At 43.7% G+C, this 20392-nt stretch overlaps 1 protein-coding gene across 3 annotated transcripts in view; it reads right to left on the bottom strand.

Annotated features, from left to right (window-relative positions):
• Positions 1–2110: 2110 nt before the first annotated feature.
• The window catches only part of ZC3H7B (zinc finger CCCH-type containing 7B), a 261601-nt gene continuing 243319 nt past the window's right edge, over positions 2111–20392 (bottom strand). For 2 of the 3 annotated variants that reach the window (XM_078683046.1, XM_078683037.1), the window contains exons 22-23: positions 10217–10380; positions 2111–10130 (exon numbers count right to left, since the gene is read on the bottom strand). In XM_078683046.1, the coding sequence (XP_078539172.1) occupies positions 9935–10130; positions 10217–10380 (360 nt within the window). In that variant the 3' untranslated portion in view covers positions 2111–9934. The remainder of the gene's footprint in view (positions 10131–10216; positions 10381–20392) is intronic. The other variant, XR_013608872.1, reaches the window with a different exon arrangement.

Raw genomic sequence — 20392 nt, 5'->3', positions numbered from 1 at the left:
GGGGACTGGGAGCAAGACAGAGAGACACCATGATTTCCTTGCGACTTCTATAGGTGACAGTGGAGGGACTGAGGCAAATCCTACTTGGCCTTCTGGTGCTTCCACCTGGACCACAATAAAGACCTGTGGTAAGAACAGACTAGACAATGGGAACAGATCTGCGCCCTCAACTTCGAGCAGAAGTTTTGTGATCTTTTTCTTTGTTAAGGTGATATACAGCTTACTTCATGTTGATGGATCGCCTTCGGATTCATAAGGATACCATCCTCGCAGGACTTGGAGTCGTGCCCTAAAACCTACTACTTCATGGTGGTATGTCATTTAGTCAGCGGCGGCTGGTAGGGAACGGTAGCTTGGGAGGTGGGGAAGGGAGGGTTAGGAAAGAAAAAAAAGAAAAGAAAACTTACCTAGGGTTGCCGTCGCTAGCTGCTGTCTGTCCTCCAGCAAGAACCAGTAAGCACACAGGTTCCCAGATTCCCCTGACCATCACAACACTGCCTTACAGCAGAGTTGTGATTGGTCTAAGCGCCATGGTTCAGTGCTCAGAGAGGGACTGGGAGGCTGCGCATGTTCTCCACCCAGGCTGTACAATACAGCCTGTGGAGAACATGCAAAGTGCACATGATGGTTTGGCCAGCCAGACCACCATGCGCACTAAAGATGCAGCCACCACACCCACCCTCGACGTCAGGGGAGCCTGGCCCCACCCCAACAACCTAACTGGCTGCAGTCCAACTGCAATACTAAAATATAATGATAATAACGTTCCGTTATTATCATTTTATTTTTCGTTTGCACTGCTTTAAAGCAGTGGGGCGAAGCCCCATGCCTTAGCGGAGGAGCCGCCCCTACATTTAGTTGCAATAGTCCCTGCAAGGTTTAAACCCTGTAGTTTTATGAGGGGCATAGTTCCCTTGCACACTGGAAAAAAGAAATTTGAGATAGAAAATCAGCATCCGAGGAGGAAAAAGTGGGACCAACCTACGTGTCTGAGTACAAAGGTGCAGAAAGAAGGGAACAGACCTCAATGTGCAGGAGTGGCGTTTATATATGGGGCTTCTTCACTTCCGAGAAGGAACGAAGATAACATGGAGCTGCACAGCACCACACACTGGTGCACTTAAGCATTGCTGTGTAAATCTGCCTGATCAAGTCTGGCATCTGGGGATATCCTAAAGGTTAGGAATCTGGAATTTTAAGTATGGGAACACCCCGAGGGCGACCAAGACTCAGACAGTATCCAACTAGCTACACCCCCACTGGGTGGCAGTACACAGACGCTAGCCAGACAGACTAGTAACACCGACCCTCAGTGAAGATGCCTAGGAGAGATGATGACCGGCTAGGACATGAAGGTAGATTTTAAACAACAAATGCTTCTTAAAACTTAGCCATAGGTACAACTGAGGAGATGAAAGTGGGTAGCGTGTGGAAGAGGCAAGCCGCCCTGCTATAGACCCCCCGTTTCTTGTGCTTCCATCTCCCCTCCACCCTCATTAGAAATATCATTTGAAAGGACTGAAATAGAAAACAGATCCAACAGGACTGAGACGTCCGTTGTCCCTGTTTAGGGAATAGTAGCCCTTTCTTTCTTCTTCATTTTTACTTAAAGGCACAATCAGTGAGTTTTACCCTTTGGGGCTCCTATTTAGGATAAAGCATACCATCAAGCAGGCGCAGACACATGCCCCCGACATATACACAGGAAAATATCTAAGGGTCTAACATATTGACAGGCGTGGGAAAAAGGATATATATTACGACAGGAAACCAGATTGTTGAAATGTATTGGAAACATGATAAGAGCGGACGTGATGGATAAGACATGCTTATTGGTTGCTACACTTTAACTAATGATGTATACCATGAAACATTGAGGCTGTACGTGTGCTAATATGATAAAAGGGCAATAAAAAAAGTTACAAAAAAGAAATTAAGAATTTGAAGTCATCCTTAGAAGAGCTTGTTTCCACCTTGCGATGCATCTTCCAATAAATGATGTGATAGCAGAGTAACTATCTTGTATTTTTCCCCTTCACATGTATTCTGCTGATGTCTTCTGTCGTACACCCAGAAGTACTTTTATGGCCAACATTAAGACACCCACCTGTCAATTTAAAGTGTTCAGACTTTATTTAATTTCTAAAGAAAAGAGCAAAGGTTATTCCAGATTAAGAATGTATTTAAAAGAAAAAAGTCACAGGAGTGGGTGCGGAGGGTGTGGATAACTGTGAGCCCAATGCCTCTGGATTCACAGTCGCTGAGGGGAGTTGGCACCCAGCGGGATTCTTGCCACACAGTGGGGAAATACACTCAGGCCTTCAACAATTGACTGCATATACATCAAAAGTATCCCTTAGACTTTTATCCTAGAGCAATCATTATGGGTGAAGTCTGAGATAGCCAGGTCAGACCTCAAGCCCAAGACTTATGCAACTATGCCATCTTTTAGGTTCAAATCTCAGCAGATCTGATCTGATCTAATACATTAGAACTGCACTTTAGGACCAAGCTTTAGACAAAGACATCGTCTCTCAGAGTAATACTCAAGAGAGGAAAGATGCAGCTTGGCATTCGTCAATCACACTGGCTCAAACAACCATGCTACTTCTTGGGTACTGAAGTGAATAGTCCAAGTTTCAGACTGTAGACCTGTACCTCATGTTAGAAAGATCTTACAGACTTGATCTGAACAGCAGAGCCATCACACGCAGATTTTGTTGGCTTTGCATATCAGTTATTCCTTGAGCAATATGGATCGGAAAGCAAATGCAATGCAAAACGCTAAAAAGTATTTAATACATATTCAAGACTGTGACCCATAGACCGCACCACACCTTGCAGCACCACAATGTGTATTGTAGACCTTCACAAACACTGTATGCAACAACACCTGTGTGAGAACAACAGGCAACCAATAGCAAGACATCTGCCCTTCAGCCTCCAAAGACATTGGCAGTACACCCCAGACACCTACCTGTCCTAGGAGGCAGAAGCACAACGTTTGACTGCTACACTTCAGCACTGGCACATTGTTCTACCATAAGGTATTTTCTATTTCATTTGGTAGACCTTCTGCAACTTTTGAGAGGGAGAAGAGCTAATTCCTGCACTCCTTGGGGTGGGTGCAGCAGCACTGCTGCTGGGAAGAACTGTGGCAGGCATGTAGTGGCAACTGCTGCCATTGTTTAGCTTGTTTTGGGGACATTTCAATGAGTCACCAATGAAGAATTCAGGGATTCCCACGAATGTTGAAAAGAGGTTAAAATCTATTGCCCTGGTAATGCCAGGGCAGTGCCAATCACACAAGGTATTCACAGAGGTGTCAGGAATGTTTGTGCTGCCCCCATATGCGATTAAAGGCACTGCCAAATATGGCCTTAAAGTCGCATCAGCACATTGGTAAAACTCCCCAGGTAGTACTTGAAGGTTTGCAGACCCAAATAACATTCTATCAAGGAAAAAGGGTGCTGAATACCATGTATATTACACCTCTATTAAAGCTGCCAAAGACACAGCCCTTGCTGTTCTTTCGCACAAGCAAGACGAGTCCTCAAACAATAAAGACTCCATGTTTCTAAAAATGGAGGCTATGGCTCTTGTGTAACCTCGATTCCCATTCTGCTGAGATGCCAGCTCTTGGGCATCATGCAAGTTGACAGAAAGGAGTACAGCATGCCGCCCCCTTGAAAAAGGATAAGTCCTCATCCACCCCATAATCCGGTGTACGGAGTGACATGGTCTACAGCAGCAGCATGATTATCATTGCAGTTCACGAGGCTTGCGTTCAAGCTAGTACAATTTGTCTTTGAGGGCAGCAAGTGAAGTGACACATGGGCTTTGTTTTAGTACACAGTTTTGATAGCCCTATCACATATTCTAAAATTCTAAACCATTTTGGAAAAAGACTGTCTGCCAAAGGAAAAATGACTTCGGTTCCTGGATTTTAGATTAAAATGCTTGAAATTAAGACAGACAGACAGAGGCACACACACACTCCCTTTCTGCGAGAAAGGGAGCGAGGATACACAGTGAGAAGGGGAATAACTAAACGAAAGAGACAGAAAACTAGAAAGATATAAGTTAAGAGGGGAAAAATAACATTTTCATTGAGTAAGGTGATACAACAAAATGAGTGAGTAGAATGTCATATCTAAACAAAACCAGAAGTAAATCAGATGGAGAAAATCTAAAGACTAAATGGAAAGAAATAAGAAGAAAGAGAAAGAATGAGACAGTGAAAAATAGAAGATGCATCTCAGTGGTGTGACCAAGGCTGGCTTGCACCCCTGATGGTGAGAACTCCTCAATTTATAGGAAAGAAGACACAATGCTGTGCCTAGCAATTGTCAGAATGAATACAGATTTCAGAGAAGACTTTGATTCTTGGCTTCCTTCAACTGTAATTCTAGTTCACAGCACACACAAGTCACTGCAAGGGAAGGAAACGCGTAGTTTCTTAAGAAACAGGGAGATGTTGAGTTTCATATGTGTCTGTGGTTATATTACTTTGCTTTTTACTCCGCTCAGGCCACAGTTTTGGTCCATACGTGTAGTTTCAATTAGGATGTGTTGGATTCTGGAGTTGGGCAGTTCTTGTGGGGACAGCGGAGGAGTTGGTTTCTCAGCCCAGGGCTGCAATAAAGACTCTTTACTTATAGCTGCTGAATAATGTCATTTTAAGCAAGAAATTGGTGACCAGGATGGGATACAGACCCACATGTGCAAAGCGCAATAGATGTGGCACATGACACGTCTGAGAAGAATTAATCAAAATCTGGTGGAAGAATGTGTAGAGTTTCAAAGTTTGGGCTGATTGCAGGAAGAAGTAGGTTTGCTGCCGGGAGAGAAGTGGTGAAAGGCAATCCTGGAGCAGAATGTGAACAGCCAGCAGACCCTATTCTTCCCAACTGAAGACCTCGAGTAGCATTGACATGGTGGTTTCTAACTTGGGTAACTCGGACTCTGTCATGATGGGACGATTTAGAAGGAGAGTTATGAAACCCCAGGAGATCAGAAGACTACGTGAAAGAGTGTGGGAAAACCAAGATGTATTATGAACCATGTTCTACTCACTATGTATATAGATCAGTATAGTATCTTTAAGCTTCCTGTTTTGCCTCAGTGTTGAATGTGTTTGTTCTTGCTTCAGTGTTCCCTCTGTTTCCCTCCTCCCGCATGTTACTGGGGGAAAGAAACGTCGTGTGGTTACATTATTTCCTTACATTTCCCTCCATTCTGTCCCATTTGTGTAGATTATAATGTGTTGGATTCTAGAGCGAACAGCTATTTTGGGATGAGCAAAGCATCTGTTCTTTAGCCCAGGGCTACAATAAAGAACCTCTGACTTATATGACAACTTAGTTCTTCAACATTCAAATCACGAGAGGGTTATGCTCACAGTCTCCCTTCATGAGACGAGGCTCCCTTTGTGAGGCAAAACACTCTGACTCCCATAAGAGGGTGGGGAGCGGGCTCCTTGTAGGAGGGCGAGTAACGGAGACCCCTTTTTTGAGGGTAAATGCTCGGGCTCCAGGCCGAGAACCGGTGTGCTTGAAGATGAGATAATCACAGTTCCCTTTGGGCAGGTGAGGTGCCCTGCCTCCTGTGTGAACATGAAACACTTGGAATCTTGAGATGCGAGCCCTGTGCCCAGCACGAGGGACAATTCCACATTTGGCTTTCTGTGACACTTTAGTTCACACATGCTTGACAAGGATGAGATATCTGGGTTGTCTGTGAGGGAGAGGGACCCAAAAGCCTTTTGACAGTACGATTTATTCCGCTCCTTGAGAGGACAGTATATATGAGCACAAGAGGCTCAGGACGCTGTTAGAGGGTGAGATACTTAGGTTCCATCTGTGAGGATGGTATAAATAATATTGTGTGAGGGTGAACGGAGGCTCGTGTGAGAAGACGACACGCTCTAGCTCCGTAAATGTCTGTGGATTGATGAATTTCTGTCATAGGGTGAGGCGCTCAAGCTGCCATTGTAATTCCCGGATAGCTTTCACGAGTTCGGGGTGAAATAACTTGATGTGACAAGTGAGTTCCTGTGACAGAACAAGGCATTCAGGCTCAATGTTCGAGGGATGGATGGCAGGTTCCTACATGAGAATGAGTCACTGGGGCTTCCAGTGTGAGGATAAGAAGCTTTTGTTATATCTATACATTTGAGATATTCTGACTCACTCTGCTTGAGGGTCAAACACTTGGCTGTGTAAGATAGGGATGCTTGGGCGGCCTGTGTGTGGGTAAGATAAAGGGCTCCTCAGCTCCTCTTTTGTGAGGAAACCACCAAAATGGCATCTAAATGCCTGAAGCACTATCAACCACTCTATTGTGCCTTGAGGAAGTGCTTGTGCATAAAAAGTATGCCATCAGTCAAAAATAAGGACAGCGCATAAACAAATACATTCACAATTGCAACAGCATTCACATTGAGTGCTCAAACTTCTTACTAAGACTCAACTAATCCACACCTCTTGGGGACTGCAAAGGGCTACAGTGAGCACCACTAAACGTAAAAAATACATGACATACTCTTAGCCTTACAACTGCAATAAGGAGAGTGCAAGAATTCCTACAAGCAGTCCACCAGTTTACATCTCCTTCTGTAAAAGGGACATACTTAAGCACCATCTGCGTGACACACTTTAGCTCTCAATAAGAGAGAGAAGTCATGTAATAATATTAATATGTTACAAAAATATATCAATGCATAGTATGTGCTATTTAAACATTTAGAAGTGGAAGAGACAAAAAGACATACAAACCTTCTGAAACAAAGCACAAAAAATACAGTCGGTCTAATTTACATTTTTTTATGGATTATTAAATACGCAAGTGTTGATACACAATTGTTTTAAAGGAAATCTGGCAATTCTGTTTCCCGTGAATTGAATGCCCGGAACCTATATCAGGATAAAGTAAATAGCTTATATTCTTTCTGAAAACCATTAACATCATCCACCAGAACATCTAGTAGCTAACCTTTTCACTTCTTGGAAGCCTTAATAATGTTCATGTCGACCTGAGAGTGGAAAAAAAGGATGTTGGCACACTCTTTCCGGCATTCTCGGTTTAGTGATTTGCAGTGAAAGAATTCCAATGTTACATTTTTGTGACATTCGGTCTATCTTAAGTGAATTTCTCAGTGAACGTAGGTGGCATAAATACTGGATGTTACTTGCGGGGCCACAATAAGTCAACTGAGAGAGGGAGGAGATGCTGCAAGGTCAATAAAAGAACTGGTTTATCTAAGTAATGCACAATGGCTCTTTGTTATGTTCGCAATTGTGTCTCAAGCCCCAATGGTGCATCATACTGAATTATGCGGATCTCACCCACTCCAGCTAATTCTTGTGCCTCCTACAGTCACTAATAAATTGACCTAAGACTGACGGTCTGTAGCCAAAATTTACCTAGATGTAAGAAGTACTATTCAATCAAGATGGAAAGGTTCTCATTACAAGCCACTGACCTGAGAACTTCTGAATCTAATGTGTCAAACATCCTTGTTTTTCACTCTTGGGTTGAACTGAACATACTGACGCTTCCAGTAGTAAAAAGGCCAGCTAATAGATAGGCTGGTGGGTGAACAACCATTACAACGTAACTATTACAACGACTTACCATTACCACGCAACTATTACAACGCAAGTCATTACAACGACTTGCGCTGGGGGGCGCTCTAGGATAGGGAATAGTTTAATTTACAATCCAACACCTTCCCTACTATCCACGGGGACTGGAGTTGGAATAGTAAATTGAACTACTCACTATCCAGCACCCCCCAACGCAAGTCGTTGTAACGACTTGCGCTGTAAAACTTGCGTGGTAAAGGCATGCGTTGTGAAAGCATGCGTTGTAATGACATACATCCGTCTGGTGGATTGTGGCTTGTGGCTTTCCCAGAGAACATAGCCTACTTCATTTGTTGTCCTGATGAAGGTTCGGAGAATTCTATCAAGGAGAACCAAAACATCAGCAACTCTGACTGGATTTGTCATATGCAAAACAAAGAACAAAAAAAAGACCACTGGTATGAGAACTTATATTCTGAATAATTACGAGTGTAAATTAGACAATTAATCTGTATTTTGGTGCTTTGTTGTTGATGATTGATGTATGTTTTGTACATCTTTGTATAGCACTCCAGCTTTTAAATGAATAATTAAATTAATGCACACTAATGTATTTTTGCAATAAAATTATTATACACATTTTCCATTTTTTCTGAACACAAATCTTTCTATATCCGAAGACACTGCAGTTTGAGGATTACTACTGAATTAATTTGAATTTAACAAAAAAAGTTTAGGGCTTGTAAGAATTATCTGAAAAATCTATAGATTTTTTAAGTAGATTCCAACAGTGATAGCCAGTGTAAATGCCGTTAATTTACTCAGACCACTCTAAGGGTATCAGCTGTTCAGTAATTTGAAAACATATTAAGAGAGCAGCATGCTGACTTGCTTCAAGAGGTCAGGCCTCTATCTGACATCTTGTGTGAGGATGAGATGCTTACACTCTGTAAGAGCGAGGAACAGATACTCCCATGAATGAGAGGGACACTGGAGATTTCAGTCTATGGGAGCAAATGGAATCTAGGCTCTCATTCACACACAGAGAAGTAGAGAGATGTCAAAATTCAGCTGTAACTGGCAAGTTACAGAGCAGCACACTGGGGATCCCAGGGTCTCACGCTAACACACGATGTAGCGGTGAAGATACTGTAACCCACATCTGTCATGGGATTTCACACAGCCGCACAGGTGAAACCCTGGTCTTCCTTCTAGACACTGATCACTGCAGTAAAAGTATCATCATTTAGATCTTGGTTGGCACATCACTGATCATCATCACAAATTCATGTGTCATTCTTGCATGGGTAGAATGCAGCTATGTTGTAATTCATATTTGAACAGGGAGACCACAGAGCGGCACAAAGGTAACCCTGGCATCTCATTCACGAACATGGGGAAACGCATACCTGTTATGAATAAGACCAGAGCTGGTAGGTCACAAAGCAGTGCACAAGGAATCCCAGGTTCTCATTCGCAAACAGGGTGTATTGCGGAGATGCTGATGCTAGGAGTTCAAAGAGCACCGGAAAAGGGATCCCAGACACTCGCTCTCACACAATGAGCTGAGCAGCAACGATTTACCATATATATGAGGTGGTAGATCATATAGCAGCACTCAGGGTCTCATTAAGATAGAATAATTAGATCTTTCCAAAGAGATCAGTGAGCAACCACTTTCTCTCTGGCACACACAGAGCAGGTCACAGAGAGCTACAGTCTCATCTAATACCCAACTCCAGACAGTGTCACTTACTAAACTCCCCTTCTTTGTGTAACCGAGAGACAGACTCTTACTCATGAGAGCCACCTCACCACAGACAAGGGAGGAATCACAACCTTTGCTCTCACTCCACGGGGCAGCAAATCTGGAGCCCCATCAGATACCGAGCCCTCTTTTCTCCCATTAAGATGGTAAAGTCAGGTTTTCACAGAGTCCCCACCCTCAAACCTCCATCACACCCCTCAGGCAAAGGAAGCGAGTTACAAGTTCAGACATAGGTAAACCTTCAGGTAAAAAGACCACGCTCTCTCCCTCAAAATAACGGATGTAAGTTTCTGATTGGCCATCAGGACATGTCACTGGTAATCCGGCCAACAGGAATGATGGAGGTGTGGAAAGACTGCTCTTTCACCCCCTCCAGTGGGGGGTTTCGGCACATTTGGAGGGTCCTTCAACACAAAAAAGTGGACAGTCAAGGATGGGGGAAACATCATCTACAGCAGTCAAGAGAGGGTGGAAGACGCCACCACATGATCGTGCGCACAATGGTCCAGTTTCGGCAGGGAGCGTCGCAGGTCTTCAGGGTCTGAAGCAGGAGGACCAGCGGCACCCCCCGCCGGCCTGCTCAGGCCTTCTCTTCAGCCACCAGAAAATTGTATTTGCCGAAGTCCTGGTCGTTCGGACCCAGGAGCATGTCTCGCCGGGCCTTTGCCAGCTTCTGCTTCAGCACCTCGCGGCGATCTAACCACTCCAGCAACTCTTTCTCGCCATGGGCGAATCTGCAGTTCTCGCCATCAGGACAGGACTTGTTGGCCTTGTACCTGCAGGACAGGGAATATATAAAAATATGAAAAATAGAGACCAAGTCCCTTTATCAGGTGATTGAGATACTGAGCCCAACACTTACTTCTCACAAATTCTGAACTCGCCCATGGGGAAACGTTGAGACCAGCAGCTGGCATCACTCTCAGAGGTCACCACCTTTTCCTTGTGCTTCTCTGACTGGATGTGCTGCTGCCACTGCCTCTCGCTGTTGCTGTTCTTACCGCAAAAGCGGCAGTGAAACCCGGTCTACAAACAGAGTGGAAGAGAAGCAGAGCTCAGTTGCTTCTGTACCCAACAACAAATTTGATTCTGAAGCCAAAATCGAAAGTTGCAGATGACAGCGGACTGGCCCACAAGAACTGGGTGACTTATGGCATACGAGAAGATGTCAGAAACTATAGGGATAGGCCCAAGGAATTGGAAGGGTTGAGTCATAAACTACAGGGAATTAATCAGTTCAGAGACACCACTGGGATCTGTAGAGGGTGACCCAAAGGACCGCACAAGAAAAATTAGATGGAATTAACATGAGTGTAGGGGAGGATGTGATTCAGGAGATGGCTGGTGCTTTGGCTCATAAATATCAGCAACTTGAAGTTGGTGTACAAGAGAGGCACAATTGATAAGAAATGCTTGGTTCAATACAACAGAAGAATAATCAACACTACAACAGGTGCAGACGAGTCGAGGCCTACTACCTTGTGTGGTAGGTGACTCAAGGGGAATTCTTCTCAAAAACAGAAGGAATTAACATAAGTGAAGGGGCTGATGGATCTGGGAAGAAGGAAAGGGAAGGGAACTCACAGGCACCATAGGAAATTATAGCATAAAGGGAATTGGAGAATACAGGGGTTTGGTGGACATGAACCAAAGGAAAACGCCATAAAAACCATAGGAAACTGACAGAGCAAAAAACAAAGTGAATGGCTTAATATTGGTGGCGAGTGAAAGAACAGCTGGAAGCCTTTTTTGGCAGCAGGGGGACCTCCCTCAAAGTGGAGGGTGCTCACAAGTGTGGAGGCAGAGCGGGGACATGTAGACGATCAACAGAAGGGAAGTGTATGACTGTAAGCTACAACATATTTACATAATGGGACGCCCTTATGGCCTGGCCTCTCGACAATAAGGATTGAGTAGGCAGGCAGAGCTCCCAAAAATGAAAGTGAGTAAATCAATGAAGGATCTACTGGGAACTAAGGGAGAAGGCAACGGACAAATGAGATGGGCACTACCAGAGACGGGGGGGGGGGGGGTAGGTGTGAGAGAACATAAGGCTCTGAGTAAGCTGGAGGAGGACGATTCTAAGCTCAATCACTAGCAGAATAAAGGGGGTGGGTCAATAGTGGAGGATCCACAAAGTTAAGGGAAGAAGGAGCTGGTCCATAAGAACAGTGTTGTTAAGAAAAGAAGGCCAATGCATAGAGCAGCTACTAGAAAATGAGTTACTGGAGTTGAACTAAGTGGCATTTACAAATCTGAATGTACTGCTGGGAATTATACAAAAATGCTGCATCATCAAAGGCTAGAAGCGCTGAAGTGCAGTGCAAATATCAATGCAAACTGAAAAGTAGTCTATTCCAAGAACCGATCAACATGAGAAACTATGGAGGGTTAACAAGCATATGAGAGGCAGACCAAAGAAAAGGCTCTCTAAGGAAAAAACAAGGTTTAGCAGAATATGGACTTGCTGCGGTTGAAATGACTCATGTGAGAAGGAACCCCTACGGCCGAGAGGCGTTGAACTAATGGTGAGACAGTGCAAACAACTAGAGCTAGTAACAAAAGTGTTATTGGACATTTCAAAGAGTGGATATTAAGTAACCAAGGAAAACACAAGACCACACCTCTAAATTCTTTCATATATCAACTATCTGATCTTGAAACATAGCTAATGGGTGTTAAGCACAGGGAAAGCAGCTATCCAGCAGGATTTCCAATAATGACCACACATGCGCCCATCATCACAAATGTATTTCAGATTGTAGCACACAGTTAAGTCACTAATTTATTTCACAAATGTATTTCAAACAATGAGCATAACCACCAAATATAGAGTCCATTATCAAATATTCATTAGGTGCTGTGTCCAAAATCTTCACACATTAACTGGCATATTTTTATTCCTTCTTGCCTTGCAAAACACATGTTTTGTCAAATGGCCAACTGGCCCTATCAGGCGTAATCACAAATCCGATCACCATTACCCCGTCATAAGTTAATGTGAAAACTATCATAGACGACATCTTAATTTTCTTCTCCCCAAAGAAGCATAGTGTTGAAGTGACAAGTTAAAAAAAATAACAAGGATAATAATGAAAGGGTATTCCGTTATCACCATTATTTCCATATTATAACGTCAAATGCCCTTAGTGTGCAAGTTCTGCAGTGGCACTAAACAGACCATCAAACAATGCAACCAGAGAAGAATATGCAAACCTGTACGTGGAGAGACAGATAGAGATAGATAAGAAAAAATAGTGGCACCTGAAGGGGCAAGAGAGTAGAACGAATGCCCGATGAGTAAGACAATGTACACAAGTGGGAAGTGGGAACAATAGAAGTGTTAAAACAAGCATTTGCCTCCCCTAGGGAGGTCGCTATCTCATCCAGGCTTCGACTCATTCAACTAAAAATTCTCCACAGAGTCTACATTTCCATCACTAGACTTAAGGCTATGGGTCGGAGCGAGGATGACAGATGTAGGAGGGGATGCGGAATGATTGGCTCCTTTTTAGGTCTCGCAGAGAGACCTGTTGCAACCAACCCTCAAAACTGTCTTTTTATGATGAGGATTTCCAACAGTTCACGTGAATCACATGACCACAAGCTCCTCGTGCACGAGCTCGCATTCGATCATCAAAGGCAGCCCAGTCTCTCTCACACAAGCTTCTCCCAGCAGGCCGTCCACCCCCTTCCTCTCCATATGGTTGCTCGAGTTGCAGGCAGCCCACCCCCTCCCTCTCCAGCGCCTGCCTTCCGTGACTCGCATTCCATCATCAAAGGCAGCGAGAGCTTCAAAGGCATCAGATTCCCCGCCCACTGCTTCACACTTCACGGCCGCCAGGCCGTGACTTGTTTTACTTGGAAGCACTCATGTTTCATGCATACAACAGCCCTGATTCAGACAGGAAACTCGATTTGCAAAGCCCAAAAATTCTTTATTTTACCTTTCTCCCACCTAAAATTGTCTCAGTTTCAATGTTTGCTAATTGGGGGAAATGCATTCCCCGATTTGTTTTTTCGAAATGTCCCAGTTTTCAGCTGTGTAATGTTGGAAAGTATGAGGGTATGCTTTAGGTTAGGAGAGGGGGGAGTTCGCCTTTCAAGTGCACAGGCGCTAACTCCCTAGTGCCAATGGGCAAACATTGTCTCTCCTTTGAACAATGGGAAATGCTCAAAAGGCATTGCCCAGCGAAGTGAGAGTCCCCACCATGGGGTCTGTGCCCTAGGGTATTGTGACTTACCAGTGGACTACATCCTCTTCTTTGATGACACTTCCCTGGAGCAGGAGAAGCTGAATATGCCTATCTTAGAAAAGAAAATGTTCTGCTCTGGTACCCATTTCTCGAGCAGTGCCCTGCGGCTGCCTGGCTTTCCCAGTGACAAGCACCCACAAGCTGAGCCCGGGCTATGGCATATGACGGGGAGCGGGCCTTTTAGCCTTAAGGGCATTGCACCTAGTTAATCACTCAGCATAGATTCATTCCTCTTTGCTCGTGCGACCAGGTTTCAGTATAACTACCTGCTGTGCTTGGAATTCTGGGATGTGGGGGATCCTTTATTTCCAGGACATGTGCATCATGAGCGCGTGAGTTAAAAGCTCAGGAGCAGCGTCTATACCTGTTTTCTGTGCCGCTTTTCTCAAAGTACAGAACTTTGCTTGGTCCGGGTTAGTAGTGTTTTTCCTTTTTAGGCCGAACGGCGACATTTTAAGGACGTTTTCATTTTTTGTTAAAATTAATGACAGGAAAATTTGCAGTGCATTGAAGAACGCAATGCTAAATAGGGATTGGCGCGAAGAGGTGTCAATCACGCTGATGCGTCACCGACTGAAGGCAGAACGAGCGGGATTTAAGAATCTCTGGTGGTCCAGATGGTGCGGTTTACCGTGGATTTAACCTATGCTCTGCAGGTTAATGAGACAGCCTCAGTGCGTTCTGTGCACGTGTATTTATTACATATATTTATTTTGCTTGTTTTTAAAGGGTTCCATACATGCCCTCCTGCGTGGACTCTCTTCCCCCTCCCCCCCCATCGCGGATGACCAGCGCCTCAATGCCCTCTCTTACGAGTATGTGCGATTTCCCTCACCCCCTCCCCTCACTCTTGCTCTCACATTGGAGGAGAGGTGTTGGCTTTCATTCATGTCTGGGCTGCGGCCCCCCGTTGCTCACACCGAGGGCTGCCTGGCGGTGCTGCGGGGGAGAGAGGGGAGCTGGCAGTGAAGCAAGGCGGAGCAGGCTGGTCTTTTATTTTGGATCCATTTCACAGAGGAGCAACAGCACCTTTAAGTTATACAGAGCTGTAGGAATACATGAAAACAACCATTGTTCGAAGATTTGCTGTTAGGTTAGACGTAAACTGTCGAGGTATGGGACACAGCACAGCACCTACACGTTCAATCTGTGGTCATTGGTGCTTTATTTCACTGAGCTCAAATTCACCACACAAAGGAAAGCAGTTTTGTGGAGCAAGTTACACATTTTGTTGCGGCACCGAGGCCACGGGCGGTGTTGTTCACCACCCTCTGTACTTAACAATGCCTCATAAAGTAGATCTCATGAGGCCCGCAAACCACAACAGACTCATGTTAGCTTGGTGGTTCAATAGGTTAACTTCACGCACGCACTGTAGAAACCTCTCACCGCAAGGTCAAAGGGTCTGATCACTGCCGGTCTAGTCAACTCCTTACACTTTAAACGTTGTTAAAGTCCCCCAAATGGCTTAAGTAAAGATAATACTAAATGGCAGTGCAGCTTTTACATGTTTCACGGAGCATATCACTTTTTAGGTGTTTTTCTGTCTACCTCGATGGTTGTGTTAATAATCCGTGCCGTGGCCTCTGCCTCTTGCCTAGGTGTCAGTTTCCAGCTGTGGTATTATTAGCAGTCAATCTACGCCATGGCCGCTGCCTAGGGTCAGTTCAACACATATTAAATTACAAATGCTATCGGTGTCACATTTGCGAAAGTTAAAACTATTGGCATTGTAAATGACATAGCTATTAATTTCACAATTTTCAAAACCAACACATACATAAAATATTTGTCATTTACAATACCAATAGCTCAAACTTTCCTAATGCGAGACCTATTGCATTGCAAATGCTTGTTCCACATGATATGGGAATGCCCGGTGCTGCAGGCCTATTGGGGGAAGGTGGTGCGATGTATACGGGATGTATGATGGGCTGCATTGCGCCCAGCGGTGAAGCGGTGCATTCTGAACATCTGGGAACCAACGGACCTATCATCTAGAGGCAAACTGTGGGTCACACTCGGCCAGATGGTGGCAAAACGGAATATTGCAAGACTCTGGGGGGCAAATATGGCTCCGCACCTAGCGGAATGGAAGCGTGACATGGACTGGTGCATGTTACAAGAAAGAACTGTTTACCTATCTCGGGGATGCCCCCAAAAATGGGGGGAGGTGTGGAGCAAATGGAATGAGTACAGAGGTGTCATATGCGATCCCCCCCAGCATAACCGATCGGTGCTCGAGGTCGATCTTTAACTGTCAAACGCTGTCAATGCCTGTCGCTAGCACATAAATGTACCTGATAGTCCCACTGTGCGCCTTTGTAGCTTGCTTACGTGACCACTGTATGTTTTGTTTGTTCAAACTGCAATAAAAAGAATTATTAAAAAAAACACAAAAAAACAAGCATTTGCAATGCAACAGGTCTCGCATTTACACAAGTTTGACCTATTGACATTGCAAATAACAATGCCTTTTTTTTTGGTTGTCGTTTAAAAAAATAAAATAAGAGGCATTGTCATTTACAATACCAATAGCTTAAACTCGCATAAATGTGAGACCTATTGCATTGTAAAAGCTTGTTATTAGAAGGTCACTCCAGCCAGCCCTAGTACTCATTTACTTTGCTAAATTAAATGCTTGTTAGCAGGGTTCTCTGCACAGTGGAATAAGACTTCAGATGGGATCATACTGAATGTTTAGGCTTACACTCAAACAACCAAGGATCAGCCGAGCTAGCAAGTGCTAGTGCCACAGTGAGTGTAGAATTGTGCCTCCAAAGTGCGCAGTGTTAACTAAATAACACGGACACAGTATAATGATCAAATACTAAAGACCACGCCTGGCACAGAGCAATCTCTGCTTCTATTCAACCCCTTACTTTGGACGCCAGACTGATCTAATCCCTGGACACCCACGGGGTAGTCAAGTCAAGTCAAAACCACTTTATTCGATTTAAATTAAAAATCATAAAAGCATTCTACAATTTCATCACAAAGGCAGACAGATTCATAATCACATACAGAAGCAGCAATCAGTAACAATTTCATAAAAAACACATGATATGAGGAAACAACAATAATAGCAAATTAATACACGTTATAAAAATACATCATAAAAGAGAAAATACTCAATAAATATACATTTTAAAAAAAAGACCACTTCCATTTCATTTATGTTCACAAAACACCAATATTTACATCTTTAAGTCTTTTCCTCCTGATCCTAACCGCAGCAACAAGATAGTTGGCCACGCTAAACATGGCCAACGTAGAATCCATTAATTGGAGGTACAGGAGAGCAGGTTTTGCCTGAAGAAAAGCTTTTTCCTTCAATACTGGTACAAGGTATTTCTGTCTGGGCTCAATAAAAAAATTACAAAATAGCATAAAGTGCATATTATTTTGAAGAGAAAAACTATCACAGTTACAGACAGGGGCATCTTCCTCCTTAAACCAACCGGGACTGTCACACAAAACCGTATAAATCTGGTTAAACCTAAGTTTAACCAGAAGCCACCTATGAAAGGGGATAGTGACAATAGTAAGGTACGGTTGGATGGTAAGCCGCGTGATAGTCAGATAGTGGGCTCTGACCGTGGGCTTGAGTAGTTGGCATTCTTCCCTCTCCACGTTTTTCCTAGTCATAAAGTTGGCCTTCACCCAGGCTAAATCTAATTTCTTAAGATCCTGGGGAATCAGAAAAATATCAGGGCGTCCCAGATCCAAGGAGCACTTCTTTATATGTGAAAGCCAATCTATACTTTTGTAATTATCCAGTTTTAAACAGTCCGCCAATATTTTATGATTAAGGCCCAAGTTTTTATTTGTCCAAAGCCTTATCCATAACAGGATAGGGGCCATAGAAAGGGTGTCCGATATATAGCCCAACCCAACTTCCTGGTGGACTGAAAACGTGGCTGTAGATTGGGGGAGCCCTAAGGTAGAACGCAGGAATCTATTTTCTTCCCTTTGTATTGATTCACTATTTACATAGCCCCACAGACCAGAGCCATACCTGGCTATTGCCACTGATTTTGCCCTGTACAAGTTAAGTAAAGCACCTGTTGGCTTCCCGCCCAGTCTCCTAGCAAAACTTAAAATAGCAGTAGCTGAGCTTCTAACCGCCTTAGTTTTAGCTACAATTTGCGGAGCCCAACTTCCCTTATTATCAAAAATTACACCCAAGTATGTAAAAACTTTAACATTGGTGATCATATCGCCATTACAATAAAACTGCCTGGAGTTGTTTTTACCAGCCCCAAAAGCCATGACGTGTGATTTGGAGTTGTTTATTACTAGGTCTAATGATAACATAAAATCATTAAAAGCATTTAAAAGTTTTTGTAGACCTATAGGAGTCCGAGCTATTAAAGCGGCATCATCCGCGTACAGGAGAACCGGAATACGAGTTTCCCCTGCACGCGGAGTATCCAAGGTCACTGATAAAAGAGTTTCCTCAAGTGAATTTATATACAAGGTGAATAGCATGGGCGCAAGAATGCAGCCCTGCCGCACTCCCCTGCTTGATTTGAACCAGGCGGTACGATTACCTTCCTGGTCCATTCTGATTGAGGCTTTCAGATCTTTATGTAATTCTGCCAGAAAATATACAAGGGGGGGGTCCAAACCCAGCTTTAGCAACATGGTCCATAATCGAGCTCTATTCACCAAATCGAAAGCTGTAGATAGGTCCATGAATGCGACATAAATTGACCCTTTTTTAACAGTTGTGTATTTCGAGATTAATAAATGAAGATTTAGGCATTGGTCCTCAGTCCCCCTCCCAGCACGAAACCCATATTGGGCATCAACTAGAATATTATTAACTGTAGACCAGGTGTTAATTCTAGCAAGCAGGACTTTGCCCAAAATCTTCATTGAGGAATCCAGTAGTGAAATTGGCCGAAAACACTTTGGGTCGCTTCTTAGGCCCTTTTTAAAAATAGGGACTATAATGGCACATGACCATGATTTTGGCAACCCCCCCTCATACACACAATTAAAAACATTGGCTAAAACCTCAGCCCACAACTCTGAATTAAGTTTGTATAAGTCCGGGGGAACCCCATCCGGACCAGGGGCTTTATTTGCAGCTGAGCCTAAAATTGCCAATTCTACTTCAGATTTGGTGAAATCTAACTTAATATGAGAAGCCGAGGAATAAGGTATTTTAAACACCTCAGCAATCTCGTTTGAACCATATATGTTGGAAAAATGATTAATCCAATCGGCTTCAGATATATTAATTTCAAGGTCCTGATTTGATGTATGGGAAAACAAGGGATTATTGATTATAGCCCAAAATTTGGAGCTATGTTTAAGGGTAGTGGGGTCCATCAAAGAGTCCCAGGCTTCATCTTTGATGGCTTTTTTTCGAAGTTTGACTGCCAAAGCGTATTGTCTTCTTAGATCTGCCACCAAAATTCTATCTCTGGGTGATTGTTTAAGGCTTTTCCACAGAGCTGCGTGTGCCTGTGAGCAGGAATGGTCAAACCATCTACACACTGGGACCAAGCCTTTCCCTGGTTTGACTCTGAGATCTTTATCCACTCTGGCACAAATATCTTCAAAGGCACTCACAACTTCCCCTCCCCTCATCTCTTTATTCAAACATATCCCAAATTCAGCTCCCATGTCCTGCACAATACGATCATGAAAATTCTCTGGGCAGACTTTGCACCATTTAAGGCGTCTGCCTTGATCTTTGCTCTTCACATCCCTTATAGAAGTAGGCCTAGCTACTCCTTTATGCAAACCAGAGAGAGTATCTAAAACCAATAACACAGGATTGTGGTCACTAAATCCACTAACAAACGCATTATAAAATAGAACATAACGAAGGAGCCCTGAAGACATAAAAAAATAGTCTATAATTGATTCACTGCCCCTAGCGTTATATGTGACCACACGGTTTGATATATCTGCAATCCCTGGTTCATATAGATCATTTGATGAGAGCATGTTTTCCATTGCCACACCCTTTGGACTATGTTCAAAGTGTGGCGATAAAGTATGATCAGGACCATTTTCATCAATAATCTGGCAATGAGACTCACACAAATGAACATTAAAATCACCCATCATTATACACTGAACAAAAGTGGTTTGTTTGGACAAATACTTGGTTAAGAAGTCTGATAGACCGTCTAAAACAAAATTTGGGGGTCCCCCCTGCATGGAGTTATAACAGTTTATTAGTACAATCTTATTCTTATCAGCCAAACTAATTTCCACCATTTGGAAGTAGTGAGAAAAACTAGGGATTTCTCTAACATTACCAGCAATTTTAACCGAAATAAGGAATAGCAAACCCCCTCTGTCCCTACCCGATGTAGAACTCAGAGCATCAACAAAGAAAGAAATAAAACCTTCTACCCAAAACCCTTTATCTTTCGACCAAGTTTCTTGTAATGCGACAATATCATGGTTCTTCACTAATTGTAACCAAATACAGTCATTTTGTTTTGCCCGTAGGCCTGCGATGTTCCATGATAATAACCGTATGTGCTCTCCCCCTGTAATATAGATGAATAAATGATGAATGGACGAGGTGTAGCATTAATAGGATGTTTTATTCATCTGATGGTAAGTATCATGGGGGGACCCCACCAGGAGCAGCTCACTTGCTGCTCAGCCCGACTCTAACTGAATCCTCACGCTCACACACAAGCATTCCAACACTCCACTCATGCGCGCACCAACATTCCACTAACATTCATACTACTAATGGCTGAGCAGCAAGAACTAGACCACTACATCACCTTCCCCCTTTTGAACAG

The sequence above is a fragment of the Lissotriton helveticus genome, chromosome 1_1 (assembly GCF_964261635.1).
Source record: "Lissotriton helveticus chromosome 1_1, aLisHel1.1, whole genome shotgun sequence".
Classification (NCBI taxonomy): domain Eukaryota; kingdom Metazoa; phylum Chordata; class Amphibia; order Caudata; family Salamandridae; genus Lissotriton; species Lissotriton helveticus.
The sequence above is the reverse complement of the archived record's forward strand: the minus strand, read 5'-3'. Positions and strand labels throughout refer to the sequence as shown.